Source organism: Episyrphus balteatus, chromosome 3 (genome assembly GCF_945859705.1).
Source record: "Episyrphus balteatus chromosome 3, idEpiBalt1.1, whole genome shotgun sequence".
NCBI classification, from domain to species: domain Eukaryota; kingdom Metazoa; phylum Arthropoda; class Insecta; order Diptera; family Syrphidae; genus Episyrphus; species Episyrphus balteatus.
Window position 1 is genome coordinate 41306177 of NC_079136.1, and position 23508 is coordinate 41329684.

The 23508-nt window shown below is 30.4% G+C and overlaps 1 protein-coding gene across 3 annotated transcripts in view; it reads left to right on the forward strand.

Moving 5' to 3' along the window:
• LOC129915512 (inositol polyphosphate-5-phosphatase A) overlaps positions 1-23508 on the forward strand; it is a 68998-nt gene that overhangs the window by 10935 nt on the left and 34555 nt on the right. For all 3 annotated transcript variants that reach the window (XM_055995078.1, XM_055995077.1, XM_055995079.1), the window contains exon 2: positions 463-693. In XM_055995078.1, the coding sequence (XP_055851053.1) occupies positions 463-693 (231 nt within the window). The remainder of the gene's footprint in view (positions 1-462; positions 694-23508) is intronic.

A 23508-nucleotide genomic window follows, 5' to 3' on the forward strand; every position in this document is an offset into this window, starting at 1 on the left:
GCGGTTTTTTTTTTAAGTAAAAAATCTCGGCAGTGCGCAAGGTTGCGCAGCTTAATATTTTGCACTTGGCTGAACAATTGTTTGGTGCACGTACCTTAAGTTTTAAATTTAAATTAACTTATGAATAAAACAACCAGGTAATATAAAAAAAATGTATATTAATTTTCATATGCTATAATCGCAAAGAAGAAAATTAAGAATTATGTTTCTATTAGAAATAATAAAAAAACAAAACAATAAAATTAAAACATCAGATTTTGTATTATTGCCACGATTTTTCCCTTTTTGGACAACAGTGCGCCCGCTCTTTATAAAATTATAAACGCGAAAACTCCATAATTTGCGCCTTATTGATTTTATTATATTCACTCGCACACACGACTACGATATGTATGTCTCTTCTTTCTAATTTGATTAACGTAATTTATCTTTTGGTGTGTTTTCGTTTTTTTCTTTTTGCAGCCATCACGATTATTGGAACCATGGGTGGAGGAGTTCCTGGCGCGAGTAACACAACTCAAACCTCAATTCTTGGCTTTGCATTTGCAAGAAGTCGGCGGCAAGACATACGAAAAGTCTATGGAATATGTTCAGGATTTTATAAGGAGTTTGTGTGAGGCCAAGCAATTGAGTGATTATTCTTGCATTCGTATTTACATGGATGAGGATTTTAAGTCAGCTGAACACTTTACTGTAAGTTTGTTAAATTATATTTTTTATATTTTTAAATTGACATAAAACAGGTACATGACCTAAATATTTAGAGGGACTGTGTAAAACATTAAATTAATCTTTGATCTTTCAATGACAAAAATTACTTATTAAATATGATATGGGTTTTTATCAGTGACGCATTATCGAATTCAAAGATAAGCTAAGTTGAAGTTGTTTTTGCGAAATCAACACTCGTATGAAGAAAAGTAGGTAAGACTGAAAGACGTCAGATAAATAGTTGGGCGTAGTTCTGTGGGTCAAATTGTAGTTGATTAGGAATATACTTTTGAGTGCTAGGAGGTACGTATATTGCAATTTATTAATAAAGTTTATTTGACAAATGAGATAAGAATACAACGTGATACGGTTCAAGTTTGATACCCTTTTCCATTTGTAAGGTTGTAGATGGTGAGCTCGAATTCATAGGAGGTTTTTTTTAGTCATCAATTCTGTAACATAGCTTGATCGAATAATTAGAAAAAAAAGTCAGGACATGCTTTCAAATTAGAAATATCGGAAAGACCCAATAAGCTAGTATTGTCATGAACAAAAAAGATACCTTAAGAACCCAGTTTAAAAGGCAACATCAATCAACATTCCAATCTAATCACTAATTAAACATAAAGTTATGGAACTTTTCAAACTTACGAGTTTTTTTTACGTGGATGCTTACTATGAAGCAATAAAGAGAACAACTTAAGATATAATTGCATTAGATATCATAACCAGGGAAAAGATTTGTATGAAAATAAAATAAAATAAAAGGCAAAAAAGTTATTTATTAAATAAAAAGAAAAAGAACTTGATATTTAATTAGTAAGGTATTGAACTACCAACAGCTTTTTAAAGTTTTCAGGAAACAACCTCTTGCGATTGTCTCTAAAAAGCGTCTTAAAGAATTTATTTTTTTCAACTATTTTCAATAACTCATTTTCGTTGATATTCTATAAAAAAGGAAACACTTGCCCAATCAGTATACTTTGAAAAAGAAGATTTAAATATAAAAGTAAATATGTACTGTAGGTAAAGTCTCTCAAAACTACCTGATTTTTGAAAGCTTTCGAAAATTTGGGTTTTAGAGCCCCCGCACACTACAGACTTTCTATCGGCCGATAGTTAAGTCGGGTAAGGTTCCTAGTGTGCGGACAGGCAGCCGACTAAAAATATTCGGCTAGGTAGGAAATATTTTAGTTTGAAGGCAATTGTGAAGCAAAACAAACTTTTTTTTTGATCAAACAAACTTTTTGATCGGCCGATACTTAATCGTTGTAGTGTGCGCGCTTTCATACTGATTAAGAGACCGACTAAACTGTCGGCCGATAGAAAGTCTGCAGTGTGCGGAGGCTCGTCGAATAAAATTCAAAAATTTATATTAACGATTGAGAAAAAAATAAGAAATTTAATTAAGAAAAGAAAAGTATCTACTCAATCTTCCTGTACTTTCTTTGTCTAATGTGTTCAGTTCAAGAAAATTTGTTTTCTAATGTTATGTTACGGCCATATTGTAAAACGAAATAATCTTAATTAAAGTGAACGAAATTTCAAGCTATCATGGCATATAAAATTGAGATTCAAGATTTTTTTTTTTCGATTTAAAAACACAATATATACTAAGTACCTCCCTATTAAGATCGCTTATAGCTTATGTATTGTAATGTAATGTAATCAGTTTATTTGGCTCTGAGTAAGACATTTCATTTTACATAAATAAATATTGTTGATATAATAATATGTAATTGCTAACAAATAATAAATTAATAAAAATACAATTTTAAAAGGTTTAAGGTTTATCGGCTTTCAGACTTTTACACAATGTCGCACAGTGTGAAGTTTTAAAGTTCCGCTAAATTGATTGGCACAGTCGTGCTACCGCTATGACATAATTTTCAATAACCAAATGCTAACCGGCTTTGCTAGGTATGATGATCCAATTAAATCCTAACCTACGTAGGTTAGTGTTTAATTGGACCTAAAATTAAATTTTCTTCGAAATTAGATAATTTACAAAATTATATCATTTTAACTCTAGGAAAAACAGGCTATTACGTCTATCTTATAATGCCCATTTTCTACCCTTATATTTATGTTTATATTTGCTGCTTGTATTAAAGTTCATAATAATAAAAGCTTTTTAAATATGTAGGTATATGAGAGTAGTTCTGGCTTCTACGGAAGGAAGAGGAAGGAAGAGGAAGCACGAATACGCAAAAGTAGGGTGTATTAAATATTATGTATCCTTAGGATGATTAAAAAAAAATAGAACGAACTTCCTTAGGCCCAATTTTTCCATGCGGCGGTAACTCGAAATTCTCTAATCCTGAAAATGAATTTCACTCCAGCTAACTCAAGAAGTGGTACTTACATAATCGGGCATTAAATCATTTTTTCACTTAAGCACTAAGCCCTAGTACCTTACCTATACTGTCAATTTAGTATTGAATACTAGTAATGATTTGGTATGAAATAACTAGCTATTTCTTTAAAAAGAATTTAAAATTCTGTGAATATGTTGTTGACGAGCCAACCATCTGTTTTCAAGAATTTCAAAAAATATTTTCTTTGATGGTCTTCTTCAGAAATTCAAATTTGCAAATGCTTAGACAGTATCGCATAGGAGATATCAGATTACATGAGCTTAAATAAAGTCGCACGGCTAAGGTCGACTAGGATTGTTCTATGGGGATTTTCATTTTAGTCACCTGCGGCTTACGTTCACACGAGTCGACTTACGCCGAAAAGCTTCGCCGCACGGCAAAAATTGACTCGTGAAAAGTCGCAATAATCAACGTAGTTGCCTCGATTAAATTAAATTGTTTAAAATTACCATTTTATAAGGTTATTTTTACCCACCAACTTGTTTATATTGATCGAGAAACTCGGTTAAAATTTGAGATTTTAGTACAATTTATCCAAGATAGTGGATAAGATTAAACAATTTTAAATAACCGAGTGAACTTGTGTAATTTTAGTTTGCAGGTGCTATATTAGCATACTCCATCATCTATTAATTTTACACGAGTTTTACGTTGTTTTTAACCTATCATTTTTCTGTGTGTAATTGACTCGGCCATATCTAACAAAGCTTCTTTGTACGATGTGGGAGACTATATTCGATTCAAATAACTTCTTTGACTTAGATATGGCATTGGTTTTCGCTTTTTCTCAAAATTATGTAATTAAGGATTTTTTAATATTTCAAATAAGGATCTTAGAGTCTGCAGAGCTTTTTTCCTTCCAATTAATTAAGAAAAAAAATTTTCTGACTTCTTATGCGTGAATTTCGAATCTTTTTCAATAAAATCTTATTAAATTTGTCAAATCAAATTAAAAACCTGTTGGGGGAATCAAAAAAATATACATGTATCCACCTTTCTTTAAACTCTAATAAAAACTCACACGTAGAAATGCTTTATTCCGTCCTTTACTTTAAACGCACTTAGGTAGATATTTCGAATTTCAAATGCGTCATAAAAATGTATCACTTCCATTTTATACACGTACATGTGCAATCATTTTCACTCCAAATTAAACACCATCACAAGAAATTTCTCTCCATATATACATACTATACTCGTATAAGCCAAAGAAAAACGGATATAACATCACACGGAGGTGTGCCTTTACTTCCGTTCTAGATCTGACCTACTTTTGAGGAAGATAAAAGGAAGAAATATTCTTTTTTTTTATTTTTTATTTCTCAATTATTGTTTGCAATGAATTTTGCTTCCTTCGTCTTATTAGTTCAATTTTGCATTTTGTTTGGATAGAGAATTTTTCACAGCTTTTTATTTTTGTTGGGAAGTTTTGTAAAAGCCAACAGAAGCTGAAGTTTGATGTCGAAAACGTTGAATATCCCTCAACCCCAGTACTTATCAGGAAAACAAGAACAGTCCTACAAGATTATGTTTTGTTATAAGATTATTTTCCTTTTTTTTTTATTATTTTTTTTTTATCTTTATTAACATCATCGACATTCAACCGCATTATTGTAACGAACAAGTGACCTTGGGGCAATAGAAAGCCTTCCCAAGCAGCACACAAAACACTTGTAGAGCACATTTTTTTGTGTTTTGTTAACCAACAACGTTCTAGCAACGTCATAAATAGTAATTTGTTCTGATTAATCATCAGAGAAAACCACTTTTTGTGTGTGGTCGAGAAATTGCAATCGAAATTCCCATGCGGATAAATAAAAAAATACTCCCAAGCAGGCTGGCTGGCAGTCAGGCGTGTCGTTGACGGCAATGACGACTGACCAACAAACGACAACTGCTTTTAAATTGTTTATTACAAAAACAACAATAGCAACAAAAAAATCGACTTCATTAACAAAATAATTTAAATAACTTGGGAGTGGTTCAATTTTTTAATTGCAATTAAACACAGATCTCATATTTCTCGCGGTAATTGATCCAATATAACAAATTAATATAAATGGATCCCAAAAGCCTTAGAATTTTCGCATTTCTTGGAAGAAGATTGAGAGACCTAGTAGAACTTTACATTGTTGTGTGTTACCACAAAGGATATAATAAATATTGAATTGAATGCACAACAGCCACCGTCGAGTATTTTATAGGGATTCAGTAGCAGATACTTTTTTTTCTCCATCCGAGAGAGACTGTATGAAGGTTATAAAGAGGCTTCCCTTTTGCCTTCCCACACACAATAAAAGTTGGCGATTGCTGCGATGATTTGTTTTGTATTAAATATCAATTATATCTTGAAAACTAAAAACCCTCAGTATTTTTTTTTTTTTTTTAATAAGATATCTACTGCTTCACCTACGCGAAGGTAAAGAGACATCAGGCCATGGATTTGTACTGTATGGTAGGGTAGGGTATTCATCCACTCGTTTTTGTATTTACCTTGGAGAATTTCCGAATAATTATATTTATTGAAAGAATGATGAAATGGTATTTGCATTGGCTCGTTTTCGTTGTGGTTGTTGTCATCATCAAGAGCTGGATGGAGGGAGCCCTTGAAAGAATGAATCAGTGGGTTTTGTATTGAATTGGTTTTTTTTTTTCTTTGTATGAGCTATGTTGTATTCATACATGAATATTGGAGGGTGGATAATGTATACCTTATGAAATATTTATATTTTCTTCTTCTGAAGAGAATTATATCTATTCAAATTTTATTTTTTTTAAACGAAGGGTGTGTGAAGAAGTTTTTTTTGAAGAATTTTGTTTGAAAGGTTGGTGGAATGGAGCGTACATAATGAAATTAGTTAGGCAGTAACTTTTTTTTGAAAGTTGTGAGGCATCATAGAATATTGTTAAATTAGCCGTTATGAGTATATAAAGCAAATAGTCAATTTTGGTCTTTGTTGTCGCACTATGCCGAATATTAAAAAAAAAAGATGATAAATTTATAAAACTATGTACATTGTATATCGTATTAATCGATATTTTGCAGATTGAAAAAGTTTTGGGTAAACTTTATCCCTAAAACGTTTAAAAGGGATTACAAATCGATGAAGAATTGTCGATTAGCAATTATGATAACACCTTTCTTGCTTAAAACTTTGGAGTGAATTGGTGTCCCTTGGAAAAATCGTATTATCTACACCTATGTGAGGGCAAATGTTCGGAAACTCCCAACTAAAAATATACTCTCATTATATTACACGGTGTAACACTCAAAAAATACGCGGGCGGAGACCTATCAGGTTTTGTAGAGCTAGTCGCACTGAATACGAAACGGTATTTGAAAATCCCCTAACACCCCCAAAATCTGGAGTTACGGGCAAAAAACGGTTTTTTGGACCTTCACCCATTGAAAAAATTCTAGCTTCGACAATTTTTTACCCATTTTCGATTTTTTTACAGTTTCTGATAGAAAATAAATATACCTTTTTAACAATGTATAAAACATGTAACTCGGTTAAACCACCTAGAATTTATAAGATGTCAAAGTTCAAAAATTCAATTTTTTTTGTCACTTGCCCAACTTCGGCATCAATTTAAAGTATATGTTTTCAAAACAACATGCTATTTAAAAAATATATTCTAAAACTATATCTATTTCCCAATCGATCGAGGTATTTTTTATGAAAATCACTTCAAAATTGGCTTAGAAAAAAAAATTTTTCGATTTCAACCCAGATACAGAAATTCGAACTTTTAGGTATAGAACAAAAATGTTGTTTCGGCACGTAGTAAGATAAGTTGGGCGCCAGGATTTGATTAAACGTTTTTGTAGAGGAGCTCAATACAAACATTTTTTTTCTTTGGGAGGGGGGTCTATCTCCCCCCGTTTAGGTGGGAGGGGCATTTTTCTAAAAAAAATTATCAAAATAAAAAAAAATTATTAAAAAACAACGGCAACACTTACAGTAATAAATGATACCATTTCCAAAAGGCAAAATTGTGCATTTGGTTCTAATTTCTAAATCAATATAATATTACCAATAGTTTTTGAAATAATCGATTTCAAAGTTAAAAATAGGCGAAAAAAAATTTGTAAAAACTCATTTTATACTATTTTTGTCCAGACTGTGAATTTTAGTAAATAAATTACTTAGGCAGAAAACTGCCTCTTAATTCCTTATCGAACAGTGAAAACTATATGTTTCTATGTCTTCTAGTTTTTGAGAAAATTGAAAAATTATTTTATCAGATTTTTCTTTTTTCAAAATATTTTTTGTTTTTATTTGTTTTTATTTTTCAATTTTCTCAAAAACTAGAAGACATAGAAACATATAGTTTTCACTGTTCGATAAGGAATTAATTGAGGCAGTTTTCTGTCTAAGTAATTTATTTACTAAAATTCACAGTCTGGACAAAAATAGTATAAAATGAGTTTTTACAAATTTTTTTTCGCCTATTTTTAACTTTGAAATCGATTATTTCAAAAACTATTGGTAATATTATATTGATTTAGAAATTAGAACCAAATGCACAATTTTGCCTTTTGGAAATGGTATCATTTATTACTGTAAGTGTTGCCGTTGTTTTTTAATAATTTTTTTTTATTTTGATAATTTTTTTTAGAAAAATGCCCCTCCCACCTAAACGGGGGGAGATAGACCCCCCTCCCAAAGAAAAAAAATGTTTGTATTGAGCTCCTCTACAAAAACGTTTAATCAAATCCTGGCGCCCAACTTATCTTACTACGTGCCGAAACAACATTTTTGTTCTATACCTAAAAGTTCGAATTTCTGTATCTGGGTTGAAATCGAAAAATTTTTTTTTCTAAGCCAATTTTGAAGTGATTTTCATAAAAAATACCTCGATCGATAGGGAAATAAATATAGTTTTAGAATATATTTTTTAAATAGCATGTTGTTTTGAAAACATATACTTTAAATTGATGCCGAAGTTGGGCAAATGACAAAAAAAATTGAATTTTTGAACTTTGACATCTTATAAATTCTAAGTGGTTTAACCGAGTTACATGTTTTATACATTGTTAAAAAGGTATATTTATCTTCTATCAGAAACTGTAAAAAAATCGAATATGGGTAAAAAATTGTCGAAGCTAGAATTTTTTCAATGGGTGAAGGTCCAAAAAACCGTTTTTTGCCCGTAACTCCAGATTTTGGGGGTGTTAGGGGATTTTCAAATACCGTTTCGTATTCAGTGCGACTAGCTCTACAAAACCTGATAGGTCTCCGCCCGCGTATATTTTAAAACCTCATTTTTGTAACACCGTGTTATTTATGCGGGACTATTTTAAATAAAGGAATATTTAGAATCCTAAGAAAACTAGTGATAAGATAATTTAAGTAGATGTTAATGTATTTGTAAAATAGAGATAAGATATAGTTATAGAGTAGAGTAGATTTATTTTGAATAAAACAGAATACTTTGTGCCATTGAAACGAGCGGTCCTTTTTACTTTCCTCTAACTGCCTTACAAAATTATTCAGTGTAAATGTGCAGATTTATTACAGGCACATGAAGCCTCAATACTAAAGTCTAATTTAAGTCTTATAGCCAATAGTTAGGTATAAAATTTTCTAAAAGAAAAAAAATTTCTAATTTTATTTTTTTTTTATTATAGAACATTTTGTGGAGACTTCAAATATATACTTAAATTTTCTGTAAAGTTATCCTTTGTTGAGGTATTGATAGTTTAAGTCAAAAGTATGGTTTTTGGTTTGATGACTGATTATTACATTGTAAAAAATTCGTAGAATAGACAAACGAAAAGAAACTTGAAGCTTAATAAAAAGCTTTTCAAAAACAATATTAATTTAATGAAGAGGGTAATTTATGTCGCTTTAAATTCACATTAATGGGCCGTAGTTTGAAAAATTGTCATTAAAGCCCAATTAACATATTATCCCTCAATTCAAATTCGTAAAAACATTTTGTCCCCTTGATTTTTAATTGTTAGCTATTAATTTATTTACATAAAAACAAATTTTCACACGTCTGCAATTTATAAAGCATATGTACATTAGGGTGGGTCAAAATACAATTTTTTGGATTTTCAGAAAGTCTCAGCGATAAAAAGGTGCTAAATGGTTCGGTTAACTTATAAGTAAAATTTCATTTCATTATTTGAAGCCTAAGTGCCTCCGGATTGTGGTTTCATTTTTGAAAAAAGCTGATTTTTGCCTAAAAACCACATACGCTTTGCTTAATTTATTATGATCTCATTTCTTATACAAGCTAATTCAAGAGGATGTGCCAAAAAAATGATTTAATTAGGAAAAATATTACTAAAAATCAACCGTTATACCTACAACAACATGTTATACCTATTTGTTGAGCCCAAAATCTCTTTTTTATTTTGCTTTCAAATAAAGCTGTTTTCTAAAACAGTTTTTGAAAAATTAATTTTCAAAATCAAAATTTTGAAAAAAAAAATGTTTAAATTTGCGAACTAATTTTTTTTCAAAATTTTATGTGATTAAGTACTATTTAAGTTTTCAAAATTCAATGCTTTTATTTGTTTTCAAGCAAAAACAGAAAACTAAATGCAAAAATGTTTTGTCGTTTTTGAGAAATTAAAAAAAAAACCAAAACTACATTTTTCTAAGACTTGTTAATTAATTTATGAAACATTATATGTTTCTTTTATTATTTTTAAGGGGATACCACGCTCCAAGGCAGAAAATCTGAAGTTTGAATATGTTTCCTTTGCATTGACTACAATTCTACCAAGTTTCAAGATTTTAGGGTATTCATAAGTATACTTTTTAATAATTGATATTAATTCTACCAAAATGGGCAGTTACCACGCCCCCTGAATGTAAAATCTCAATTTTTCGATTTTTTTCTTTGTATGTACTTCAAGAGCCATGACCATAACAAGTTTCTATGAAAACTAGAAGTTTGCCATAATTTTTATCATTTGTTAGTTAGTATGTTAGTGAGTAAATCAGCTACTCTTTTTGCGATTTTTGAAAGCCTTTTTCTCAGAAACTACTAATCCTACGTAGCTGAAAGTTTTTGAGGAGCTTAATTTGGACTATGTTAACAAATAAAACGAGTTTGAAATGTTTGACATTATTGAAACAAAAGTTAGAATGGTTCGAAAGCGGCTTGAGTTGTTTCCTAAGGGTGTAGGACCAAAGTTTATAGAGAACTTGGCAACCGGAGGCAAAAGATAAAGTCTGATTATAATTAAACTTTATATTATTGTTCTATTTACAGTTTGGCACCTTTTCATCACTGTGCCCGTAAAAAAATCAGCAAACAAAATTTCTCCATACATTTGTGACCCAGCCTAATGTACATTCGGGCAAAGCTTGAGCTATTTAGACAGAGGTCAATTGCAGATACAATCACATCTTCATAATACTTGTGCATAACCAGCCTTAGTTTTTCTTTTTAATTTTAATCTTCAGAACTTGATATTTAAAAATTATATTTAAAACTGAAATTGTCAAATATTGAACAATTTGGGAACATTCGAGCTCAAAAACATGGGATATTCCTTGGGTCATAAATTATTTCTATCTTCGTGACCTTTTTTTGTTACAAATAATAATCTCCTACGTGAGCTTGAGGTCGAGGAAAGCTTAAGATACATAGGTAAGTAACAAAATTGACCTCAATCCCACGTAAGAAATTATTATTTCCTTGGGTCATAACTTAATGGTTTTGAGAAAAAGTTTGACTAAAACGCTCAATACATCGTCGATCTTAATTTTGGTTTTTTTCTTAATCATATATAGCTTCTATTTTTAGACGAATGTTTTTCTTCCCATGGTTTTCACCAATCTCTCCAATTTTCCAAAACAGACGTTTGTTCTGAAAAGTGCTCGCATGACTAATCGAAATAATGTAATTTTTGCATTAATTTTACCAATGGATAAGTCTGAAATTATTCCTTTTCCAAAGTTGTCCCACTAACTTTATATTGATTAGTCTGAATATTCAAAACTAAATGTACGCACGTCATTTCACTGTTCTCATTTATTAACACCTTGCTATTATTGTACTAGTTCTGTATTGACAATGATTATAGCTTATTTTACAGAATTATGACACATTAGTAGTAATTATTCTCAGACATTATGTGACTACTTTAATCGAATTGTAAGGCTTTTCATTGTGAATATTCAATTTTCTACGTATACAATGTACACAACACCTACCAAACGATATTTGTACGCTAAATAAAAAAAAAACTGGAAAAAGAAATATTTACTCAATAATAATAAAAATAATTCGTGCAAAAAAGCACAAAAACGTCACTAGCAATTTTTCATAAGACATTCATAAGAACTTCACGCGGCGACAATGTAAAAAAAATAAAATAAAAAAAAAAAAATCAATAATACTTATCATAAATTTATTTTCACTTGTGGAATTGTAAGTACATACTTAGTCAATTCTTTTTTTCTTTTCCTTATTATCTATAATTTAATTTTTATTTTTCAATAACCAAATGAAAAAATTAACATATATCGATAAGATAATAATATTATAATATAGAAAAAATCAGAGCAAACTGATTTTTCTTCATTAAAAATTATATTTTTTATTAACCTACTTCATTGGCGCCAGCATAATATTTTTTCTGCTGATTTGCCAGCAGCATATTTTTTTTGTTGTTTTTGTTATTTCACAGCAGCTCTGACGTAGGTATCGGCCATAACACTTTCGAAATTATAAGACTTGAGTCCGACGAACAGGTTAATGACCACTTTTGCGTCAATTAATGACCATACATGAGTCGATGTGTAAACAATTAATATGAAAATGTATGCTGATGGACGATAGACAGACTGTGATGATAACTTGTTGTATATTATGCTTATCTGGGGGACTGCGTAGTGTTTAAGTGACTTCAGCGTACTTATTGAATTTCAAATTGTATCTATACAAAAAATTATCAGTAAGATACTGTTCATCTAATTGGAATAAAATTGAGTGGTTAGGTATTCATTAGTTTTAGTTTTTTTTTTTTGTATTTTTCTTTAATCTTGATGTTGATCGTTATTGTTGCTATTTTTTTTTTTTTGGATATTTTTACTTTGAAGTTTATTTTTGTTTGTAGTAAATATAAACAATAAACACTATTATTGTTATTATTTTATCAGATGATAAATATTTTGTTTATTTTAGGAGTTACGTAGGTATATGGACTTTGAGAATGTTTAACTCAGCCGATATTAAGTTTTTGTAGAGCTTGGTTGCTTGAAAGACTTTATAAATAAATTGCTTTAAGTTTTCATTTAGTCTAGTAACTTTTTATATCAGACTAATCCTCATTCCTCAAATCCATTAGTTCTGATTTTTAGTATTTTTTGTATTGTATGTCCAAATTTGATCATTCTGAGTTTAATCAATTTTGCCTATATCCAATTTCAATCTAAATTCTAAATGAAAACAATAGATTAAGCAAAATGTACTTTTGCAACGAATATGTTAATTAATGTTTTTAAATAGCAAATTGTTACGTATGCGAAATTCCATAACCGAATCTTGATCGCATCAAAAGTTATTTAAGGCCAAGTGTGGAAAATATAAATTTATGGCATATAACTTCAAAACAAAGCCGACGTCGATGTTTATAAGTACTAAATGCAAAACTTCTAGATGCTAGATCACACAGTTTTCCATAATAATAATTTAGAGAATTTTCTTATTTCAACTGATCGGTTAGAAGCTATGGTATTTTTGAAAACGTAAATTTTTTGTACAATTCATAAACCACCAATATTACCAAATTCGCCACTTAAATTCTAGCTGTCATTAAAAGGCCTCAGTCTCTGTCAATAGAAAGTGATAAAAAGGCAGGTCTGGTACTTAAAAAAAAAAAAGAACGAAGACAGTAGACCTCAATGAAGTCTTACGAGTTTTCGATAAATAAGGCGGGTGGACACTGCAGAAACACTTTAATAATCGAGCTTAAGAAAATTACTTTTAAAAGTGAATCCACATATTTCCGATCCATATCCATTGGCTTGGAAAAAAGTAGTTCACATCTCACCGAGGTCTTTCTTCAAAGCTTGGAAGTTTCACCACACAGCCTGTTTTAAGATTAGAAGCGATAAACTCCAATTTTTTTTATATTGATATCTCATTTTTTTGTTTACTGACCGACGAGGTAAAAAAGTTTTTTTTTTTTGGCACCAAGAGTGTCTATAAAAGATACACGCACCAAACAAAAGGATCTTCACCCTTTTAGCTTATAAATACGGTGACCATATTTCTAGGAGCGAAACACGGGACAGATAAAAAATTCGTTAGATGGTTTTGAAAATATTGATTTAAAAAAAAATTATATTTTTTCAAAGTAGGTACTTTTCATAATTATTCCAGGTCCGTCAAGATAGCACCCACACCCCCAAATTTCCAAAATCTGAGTATGCAATAATTTGTTGCTAATTTGTTGCTAATTAGTTGCTCTAATCCCGAATTTGTTGCTCCACCCCTTCCCCCTCAAAATTGATGTGGAAGGTGTGGGTGCTATCTTGACGTCAAGATAGCACCCACACCCATTAAAAACTCAACATTTAAAAAAACTGAGTATGCAATAATTTGTTGCTAATTTGTTGCTAATTAGTTGCTCTAATCCCGAATTTGTTGCTCCAAGATTTGACCTTGAAATGCACTTTAACAGTTTTCTCAAAAAAGCTAAATTCCCTAAAAATGAACGCACAGCAACAAAAATGGTGTCAAATTAAAGGGCTTCTCAACACCTTTTCAAAAAGGTCTCATTCGACTTTTAAATCCATCTCCTTCATGTCCACAATGCATTGTGGAACTTGTGGAACATATCAAAACGTCAAGATAGCACCCACACCAAGAAAAACTTACAAATTTAAAAAAATGAGTATGCAATAATTTGTTGCTAATTTGTTGCTAATTAGTTGCTCTAATCTCGAATTTGTTGCTCCACCCCTTCAACCTCAAAATTGATAGAAAGGGTGTGGGTGCTATCTTGACGTCAAGATAGCACCCACACCCCCCTATTTCCAAAATCTGAGTATGCAGGATTTTAGTAATAATTTGTTGCTAATTAGTTGCTCTAATCTAGAATTTGTTGCTCCATGATTTGACCATAAAATCGGCTGCAACAGATGCATTTTTTTGGAGACTTTTTATCTATAATTTTTTTCAAAAAACTAAAAATGCCAAATTAAAAACATGATTTCATGCTCTGCAAAAAGTAACATACAAATTTTCCATCACTTTCCATTCCAGTCTTATAGTCCAAAAACTAGTCAACTCTCGCCCCTAAAAACTATAAAAAACGGTGTGGGTGCTATCTTGACGTCAAGATAGCACCCACACCCCCCTATTTCCAAAATCTGAGTATGCAGGATTTTAGTGATAATTTGTTGCTAATTAGTTGCTCTAATATTGAATTTGTTGCTCCACGATTTGACCTTCAAATCGACTGCAACAGATGCAATATTTTGGAGACTTTTTATCCATACGCTTTTTCAAAAAACTAAAAACGCCAAATTGTAGACAGAATTTGTTGCTCTGCAAAAAGCTATTTTTAAATTTTCTATCACTACCCAATCCTCTCTTACAGGAGAAAACATTTTGCGATAACGTTCCTATTTTACCATTAGGTACCTTACCTCAATTTCAAAAAATTAATTTGATTTAACGTATAAACATCTACCTACCTTTTTCAAAGATATCTTACAACAACGAACATCTATTAAAAGAAAAAATGTCTCCCATGTCCTAGCCTAGAAGAAACCTAGACATCTCTTGAAAACGATGCCTACCCCCAACATTTTTTTGTAATTCTTTTCATGGCTTTTTTACACTTTAAGTCTATCACTCTAGTTTTGGAGAGATGCATTTTACTAACTACCACTAAAGCAACCGAAAAACACAACTCAATGCTATTCAACCAATCAGGTTGCGATGCGACTATTTTTATTATAAAAACAAACCAAATACATAAATGTGTTCATAGTTAATAGGAATAATCGAGTGTGTATGCGTTGATTTAAATTTTGACTCCGCCCCCCACAGTCTGCTTTGATGAAAATAATACGAACGCACACCTTGAAATGTTTTTTCCTTAGTTGGTTTCAGACCTCTATGAAGGTATGATGTACGGTCTCTCGGCTCGCTCGATTTAATAATTTTATGACTTAGGTACCTACATAATTTATTATAGACACACCAAAAGGTAAGTTAGGTACGTATGTTTGTAGGGCCTTCCAGTTTATCTTGATTTATGCAATTTTTTGTGTTATGGTACCTATGTCGCTATGGGTCTTATGAAAAATGTTGCATATTTTTAGGGGAAAACTTTAAATTCAAAACCACTGAAAACCCGAATTGAAAATTTCTTGAATTTGTTGCTTCACAATTTGAACATTAAATGCACTTCAACACTACAAAAAATCTTAGGTAATTGCCTAAAAGGAAAAACTTTAAAATTTAAGAAAATATGTAAGCAGGTGTGCAGGAATTTGTTGATAATAATTAATTGCTCCAACAGATGCATTAGGTAGGTATTTTAAAGACTTTTTATCTATACCTACCTAATTTTAATTCAAAAAAACTAAAAATGCCAAATTATAGACATGAATTGAATTGATAGTTAGCACCTTCCTTCTTATGCAATAACTTCATTCCCCTTATGGTGAAGGCCTCAATCCCACATTACCGAACGTTTTCAAAATTGAAATTGAACTTAAAAATCTTTGGCACCGGGTACAAAGGTGTTAAGTCAGAAAAGGTAATTTTGAGGAAAATGAAATTGAAGTTTCAATTTTTGTTTGTAAATCTGAATAATATTATTTTGAAAAAGTAATGATGCAGAAACATTATCTATAAGATCTTTTTTAATATCCATATGCTGTTGACCGGAAAATGACCGTTCTTAAAAAAAAATTGTGTTGACTTAACACTCTAGAGCCATTTACCTAGTCTTCATAAATAAACTTGGTCCAAAGGTGTTAAGTCAAGAAAAATCTTTGTTTATATTGATAACAAAGCTTAATTTATAAAAGAAACTTGGAAATATCTATGTGATTAATTACCAATGTGAAAATTCTTTTTTAAAAAATATGTACCTAATATAATTCTGTAGAAAAATTGCTTTTCGTTTTCTGTCTTCCTCTTGACTTAACTCCTTATGATCAATTTATAAGAAAAATGATTTATTAAGGGGGGAAATCCCTCTGGACGACAGTTTTTTCAATAATTTTTTTTGGAAAACTGAAAGCATTTATTGAAATTTGGAAAAGTATGTGATATTATTGACATTATGAAGTATTGATACAATTTTTTTGAAGTAACAAAAAAAACGAAATGGCGACTCTACAGCTCTTTAAAGTTGACGCCTCGAATTTGCGCCGTGCAATGCACAGGTCTAGAAAATTATTTATAATCAAAAAAGAAATTTTTTCCCAATAAAATATATTTATACGCATTGCATGAACCTAAATTTAGTAAAAAACAGTGTAAAATAAAAATTAGAGACCAAAAATACCAAAAAATACAATGTTTTTTGATAAACAAATTGTTAAAAAAAATATTTATTGTGAAAATTTTATTGAACTTTTAGGTTCATGCAATGGCCAATAAATTAACGAGTAATTTGCAATTTATTTCAAGTCGCTAGCTTCATTAGTTTTTGAGTTACGTTGCACGGCGCGGAAAAAAACGCGTTTCAAGAAAAATGCGTTTAAAGTTATCGTTTTTGTACTGTGGTAGGTTCGGAGCGCTGGGTATCGAGACTATCTAGGGACTTTTGAGGCTTCATTTAAGGCTAAAACCACTAAAAATAGTTTCTTCAGTTGATAAATGAATGTACAAGGCAAAAAAAAAATAATGCAAAAATAAAAAATTTCAGAGGGATTTCCCCCCTTAAGGTATCACTTCTACCACGTTTGAATTACAAACATGTTTTTTTTTAAGATTTTGTCAAGCTAAATTATGTACTGTGTTACCCCAAAAACTAAGTTACATAATAGTCCAAGAGCTAGTGGCACATTTGACTAAGGTAGCTCTTGCAAGGCTTAAAATTCTTTCAGTGGTAATTTTTAACATGATTAGTAAAATAATTTTGGTCTGGCAGACCTCAGCTGTGCATATCATGTATACATAATTTAGCTTGACAAAATCTTAAAAAAAAACATGTTTGTAATTCAAACGTGGTAGAAGTGATACCTTAATAAATCATTTTTCTTATAAATTGATCATAAGGAGTTAAGTCAAGAGGAAGACAGAAAACGAAAAGCAATTTTTCTACAGAATTATATTAGGTACATATTTTTTAAAAAAGAATTTTCACATTGGTAATTAATCACATAGATATTTCCAAGTTTCTTTTATAAATTAAGCTTTGTTATCAATATAAACAAAGATTTTTCTTGACTTAACACCTTTGGACCAAGTTTATTTATGAAGACTAGGTAAATGGCTCTAGAGTGTTAAGTCAACACAATTTTTTTTTAAGAACGGTCATTTTCCGGTCAACAGCATATGGATATTAAAAAAGATCTTATAGATAATGTTTCTGCATCATTACTTTTTCAAAATAATATTATTCAGATTTACAAACAAAAATTGAAACTTCAATTTCATTTTCCTCAAAATTACCTTTTCTGACTTAACACCTTTGTACCCGGTGCCAAAGATTTTTAAGTTCAATTTCAATTTTGAAAACGTTCGGTAATGTGGGATTGAGGCCTTCACCATAAGGGGAATGAAGTTATTGCATAAGAAGGAAGGTGCTAACTATCAATTCAATTCATGTCTATAATTTGGCATTTTTAGTTTTTTTGAATTAAAATTAGGTAGGTATAGATAAAAAGTCTTTAAAATACCTACCTAATGCATCTGTTGGAGCAATTAATTATTATCAACAAATTCCTGCACACCTGCTTACATATTTTCTTAAATTTTAAAGTTTTTCCTTTTAGGCAATTACCTAAGATTTTTTGTAGTGTTGAAGTGCATTTAATGTTCAAATTGTGAAGCAACAAATTCAAGAAATTTTCAATTCGGGTTTTCAGTGGTTTTGAATTTAAAGTTTTCCCCTAAAAATATGCAACATTTTTCATAAGACCCATAGCGACATAGGTACCATAACACAAAAAATTGCATAAATCAAGATAAACTGGAAGGCCCTACAAACATACGTACCTAACTTACCTTTTGGTGTGTCTATAATAAATTATGTAGGTACCTAAGTCATAAAATTATTAAATCGAGCGAGCCGAGAGACCGTACATCATACCTTCATAGAGGTCTGAAACCAACTAAGGAAAAAACATTTCAAGGTGTGCGTTCGTATTATTTTCATCAAAGCAGACTGTGGGGGGCGGAGTCAAAATTTAAATCAACGCATACACACTCGATTATTCCTATTAACTATGAACACATTTATGTATTTGGTTTGTTTTTATAATAAAAATAGTCGCATCGCAACCTGATTGGTTGAATAGCATTGAGTTGTGTTTTTCGGTTGCTTTAGTGGTAGTTAGTAAAATGCATCTCTCCAAAACTAGAGTGATAGACTTAAAGTGTAAAAAAGCCATGAAAAGAATTACAAAAAAATGTTGGGGGTAGGCATCGTTTTCAAGAGATGTCTAGGTTTCTTCTAGGCTAGGACATGGGAGACATTTTTTCTTTTAATAGATGTTCGTTGTTGTAAGATATCTTTGAAAAAGGTAGGTAGATGTTTATACGTTAAATCAAATTAATTTTTTGAAATTGAGGTAAGGTACCTAATGGTAAAATAGGAACGGAAAAGCTGTCTTTATAATATAGAGAAATTAAATGGCATTAGTAGGTACCTTTATAAACTTTGTTTTTGCTGTTGAGTTTTACTTAACGTCTTCCGTACCTATAGGTAGGTACTCGTTTTAAGGGCTTATGAAAGGGCAAGAATACTTGAGTATTGGAAATGTAACTTTTTAAAAAGCATTCATTTTTGAAAATATACCTATATAAAGCTATATATACCTATATATTGCAACTGTTGCAGCCGATTTAAAGGTCAAACCGTGGAGCAACAAATTCTAGATTAGGGTAATAAATTAGCAACAAAATATCTTCAAATTAATGCGTACTTAAATTTTCAATTTTTCGTTGTGGCGTACTCAGCTTGATAGATGACGTTATCGCAAAATGTTTTCTCCTGTAAGAGAGGATTGGGTAGTGATAGAAAATTTAAAAATAGCTTTTTGCAGAGCAACAAATTCTGTCTACAATTTGGCGTTTTTAGTTTTTTGAAAAAGCGTATGGATAAAAAGTCTCCAAAATATTGCATCTGTTGCAGTCGATTTGAAGGTCAAATCGTGGAGCAACAAATTCAATATTAGAGCAACTAATTAGCAACAAATTATCACTAAAATCCTGCATACTCAGATTTTGGAAATAGGGGGGTGTGGGTGCTATCTTGACGTCAAGATAGCACCCACACCGTTTTTTATAGTTTTTAGGGGCGAGAGTTGACTAGTTTTTGGACTATAAGACTGGAATGGAAAGTGATGGAAAATTTGTATGTTACTTTTTGCAGAGCATGAAATCATGTTTTTAATTTGGCATTTTTAGTTTTTTGAAAAAAATTATAGATAAAAAGTCTCCAAAAAAATGCATCTGTTGCAGCCGATTTTATGGTCAAATCATGGAGCAACAAATTCTAGATTAGAGCAACTAATTAGCAACAAATTATTACTAAAATCCTGCATACTCAGATTTTGGAAATAGGGGGGTGTGGGTGCTATCTTGACGTCAAGATAGCACCCACACCCTTTCTATCAATTTTGAGGGGGAAGGGGTGGAGCAACAAATTCGAGATTAGAGCAACTAATTAGCAACAAATTAGCAACAAATTATTGCATACTCATTTTTTTAAATTTGTAAGTTTTTCTTGGTGTGGGTGCTATCTTGACGTTTTGATATGTTCCACAAGTTCCACAATGCATTTTGGACATGAAGGAGATGGATTTAAAAGTCGAATGAGACCTTTTTGAAAAGGTGTTGAGAAGCCCTTTAATTTGACACCATTTTTGTTGCTGTGCGTTCATTTTTAGGGAATTTAGCTTTTTTGAGAAAACTGTTAAAGTGCATTTCAAGGTCAAATCTTGGAGCAACAAATTCGGGATTAGAGCAACTAATTAGCAACAAATTAGCAACAAATTATTGCATACTCAGTTTTTTTAAATGTTGAGTTTTTAATGGGTGTGGGTGCTATCTTGACGTCAAGATAGCACCCACACCTTCCACATCAATTTTGAGGGGGAAGGGGTGGAGCAACAAATTCGGGATTAGAGCAACTAATTAGCAACAAATTAGCAACAAATTATTGCATACTCAGATTTTGGAAATTTGGGGGTGTGGGTGCTATCTTGACGGATCTAATTATTCCTAATTTTGAAATCTAGATTTCTTAAACGATTCTAATGGAACATTTTCGTTGAATCATTTTAGTCAAGGAAGTCAAAAATTAAGAAAACGGTTTTATAAAATGTAACTTATAAGAAATATTTTTTTTAATCAAAACCGTGAGAGCTGGTATTTAACATTTTAATTTTATTTAAAACGATTTTGAAGTTGTCTAATCTTTAATTCAACTTTTAACATGACCTTAAAAGTTTGAAAATTAAGCTTGGTTCTAAACTCTTCCATATGTTGTTCATTATTCGAAAAAACTTTTCTGGAGTAGCTTTTCAAGCTGAAACTAAATAATTGGCTAAACATCTTAAAAACCAATGCTTTTATCCGAAAAATTAAAAAAACTTTTATTTTCCAACCACTGTTTTTTTGTTTTCTCAGTTTTTTTTTGTGAGTAATTATTTTGGTAATATTTTGTTTTCTGCGTTTTTTATGATGGTTAAAACAATCGTGTTAAAGCAATTAAGCATATATTTTACAATGGTATTGTGTGACAAATCTTCATTTATGGGAAGATTTATTATGGCATTAATCATGACGCTTTGCTTTCCAAAACGTTATTGAAAAATCTTAAATATAAAAGTATTTTCGTCGCCTTAAATACTACAATAATTTGCAATAAACAAAAATTGTGTGTGGCGTATGAGTAACTTTTTCACGAAAAAAAAATGAATTCCTCTAAAAATTCTGGGGAAGCAGATAGTAGAAGCCAATTATATTTGAATTGAACTAAAGATCGGAATCAATGCAGAAAAACGTGATACATTCTTAACTTAAAGCAATAAAGCGTCACGTGGGTGACATTTAAATAACAAAATTTTAGCTTTTATTCTTCATTAAAAATTACCATTTTTGAAGGCGAACATAACGGATGCTTTAGCCGGTGTCACCTTTATATAATTATTTATAATATTTTATTCAATGATATAACGTTTGTTAAACTCAAAATACTCTACAACCATCCTTTTTTTTACCACAACTTCAGTTTGAAAAAAAAAAAAAAAAAAATACAACCAAGAAAAGGAAACTAGCATCGACTTAAGATTTTTCGGAGAGTAAAAGAGCCATCGGAAAGATTTAATCAGGTTTTAAAAGGAAAAAAAAACAAATAGAAACCTTTATAAATTATGCTATAAAAAAATACTCCGCGTTATAACATAACCTAGAGTATAGACTATAGACAATCATGTTTCTTTCTGAAATCATAGTACGAATCCATGAAATCTGGAATGAATCCGGATCGAATGCAGAGGGTCACGGACAAAACGGATATATCATCAGACAAATCAAACACACATTCCGATAGTTGGAGAATACATTTTTATTTCAAAGCTCCACAAGTGTGAATTTATGCAGTTTTAACTTGATTAAGTAAGACTGAAATGTCCTTCATCGGTATCTGATTAATAATAAAATTAAATCGCCTTCTCTAAACAACATGAACATCAACAAATACAATTATTTATCAGTTTAATTAATTGTTTGTTAAAAAATGATCTCATTTATATCATTGATGACGATCATCTTTACTGTTCGATGTTCAGAAATTGATCTTGAAACTTTTTGATTATTTAGAAGCAAAAAAAAGTTCACTTAATAATCATTCCTAACGCTTCCTATTTTTATTACTCAATATAAATGTTTTTACTAATTCTTGTTGTTTAAATAAAAATATAAACGTTTTTGATGTGTGCGATTATATTTGTAATCTCAGATCAAATAATAAAAAAAAATCAATAAATAAAGTAATAAAATTCATTCAGAACAACAAGAATATATTGTTTTTTTTTTTTCTAAAAATTTAAAATTGGAAAAAAAAATTAAGAATGCAAATCAAATTAAAAGGCAGTCCAACAACTTTTACCCCATAGCAAAAAGCAAAACATTCTTTCACCATAAACGACAACGACTGGTGCAAAACTACATACTCGCACATTATTATATCGCAAACACTTCCATTAGCATAATCTATCTATCGCGTCATAAAAAATCTTATTTTTAAATTTCATCGCTTAAAGTTGACTTACTTTACCTGCTACAATACTTTCGATTCTAAAAACTGATAATATAATATATTCTGACGCTAAGTCAGTGCATATTGTAAAATAGATTTTTTAAACTTGAGGTTCAAGTTATGCACTCGTAAAAGAATTCTAAAAAAGATTAATTGATAAAATATAATATTGGAGCTTAATGATCTTTCAGAAAAATAATGCAATTATTTATAAAAACTAATTCATTATTTTCCCAGAGTTTCTCCAAGTTTTTTTTCGGGATTCATCAGGAAAATCATTTAGCTCGAACATTTAATTTGTATAATTTGACAACATATTATGAACATAATCATTTACCACTAAAAAGATTACATATCATCAGTAAATAAAATGCACTACTGGGTCACACGCATTTGCTCTTGCAGCTCAACGCACTTTTATATAAGTTTACTCGTAGATTTTCAGAACTGGCTCCATATCAATTTTATAGAAATTTGGTTGATATACGGACAGAGCCGACATGGACGACAAATTTTTTTGTTATTTAACTTTTTTGAGAAAAACCAAAAATGCAGTTATATTGCAATTGTTTTGAATATAACTTGTTTAAAGTTTAGGTAGTCAAAATCGTTGGGTCGTTTTCAGTTTTTTTGATTTAACTCGAAAACGAAGCCTAAATTTGAAATGGTTCAAAGACACTTTTCATAGCAAATTAAAGATGGTTAAAAATTTTAAAAATTATTTTTGACTAAAATTCTAACCTAAAATCAAAGAAAAAAAGTTAAAAAATTGAGGATTTTATTTTTTTTTTACTAAATCAAGGGCATTTTGTGTATGCCGGTACATCCAAACTTTGTACTAATAAAATAAAGTAGAGGTAAAATCCTTTGGTAATATGCAATTTTTAATTTTTTTTTGTCAAGAAACGACTTAAATGTACCTTTTCAAAAATTAGCACTTTTTCCATATTTTTGACTTTTTTAGACTTTTAGACTTTTAAAGTAAAC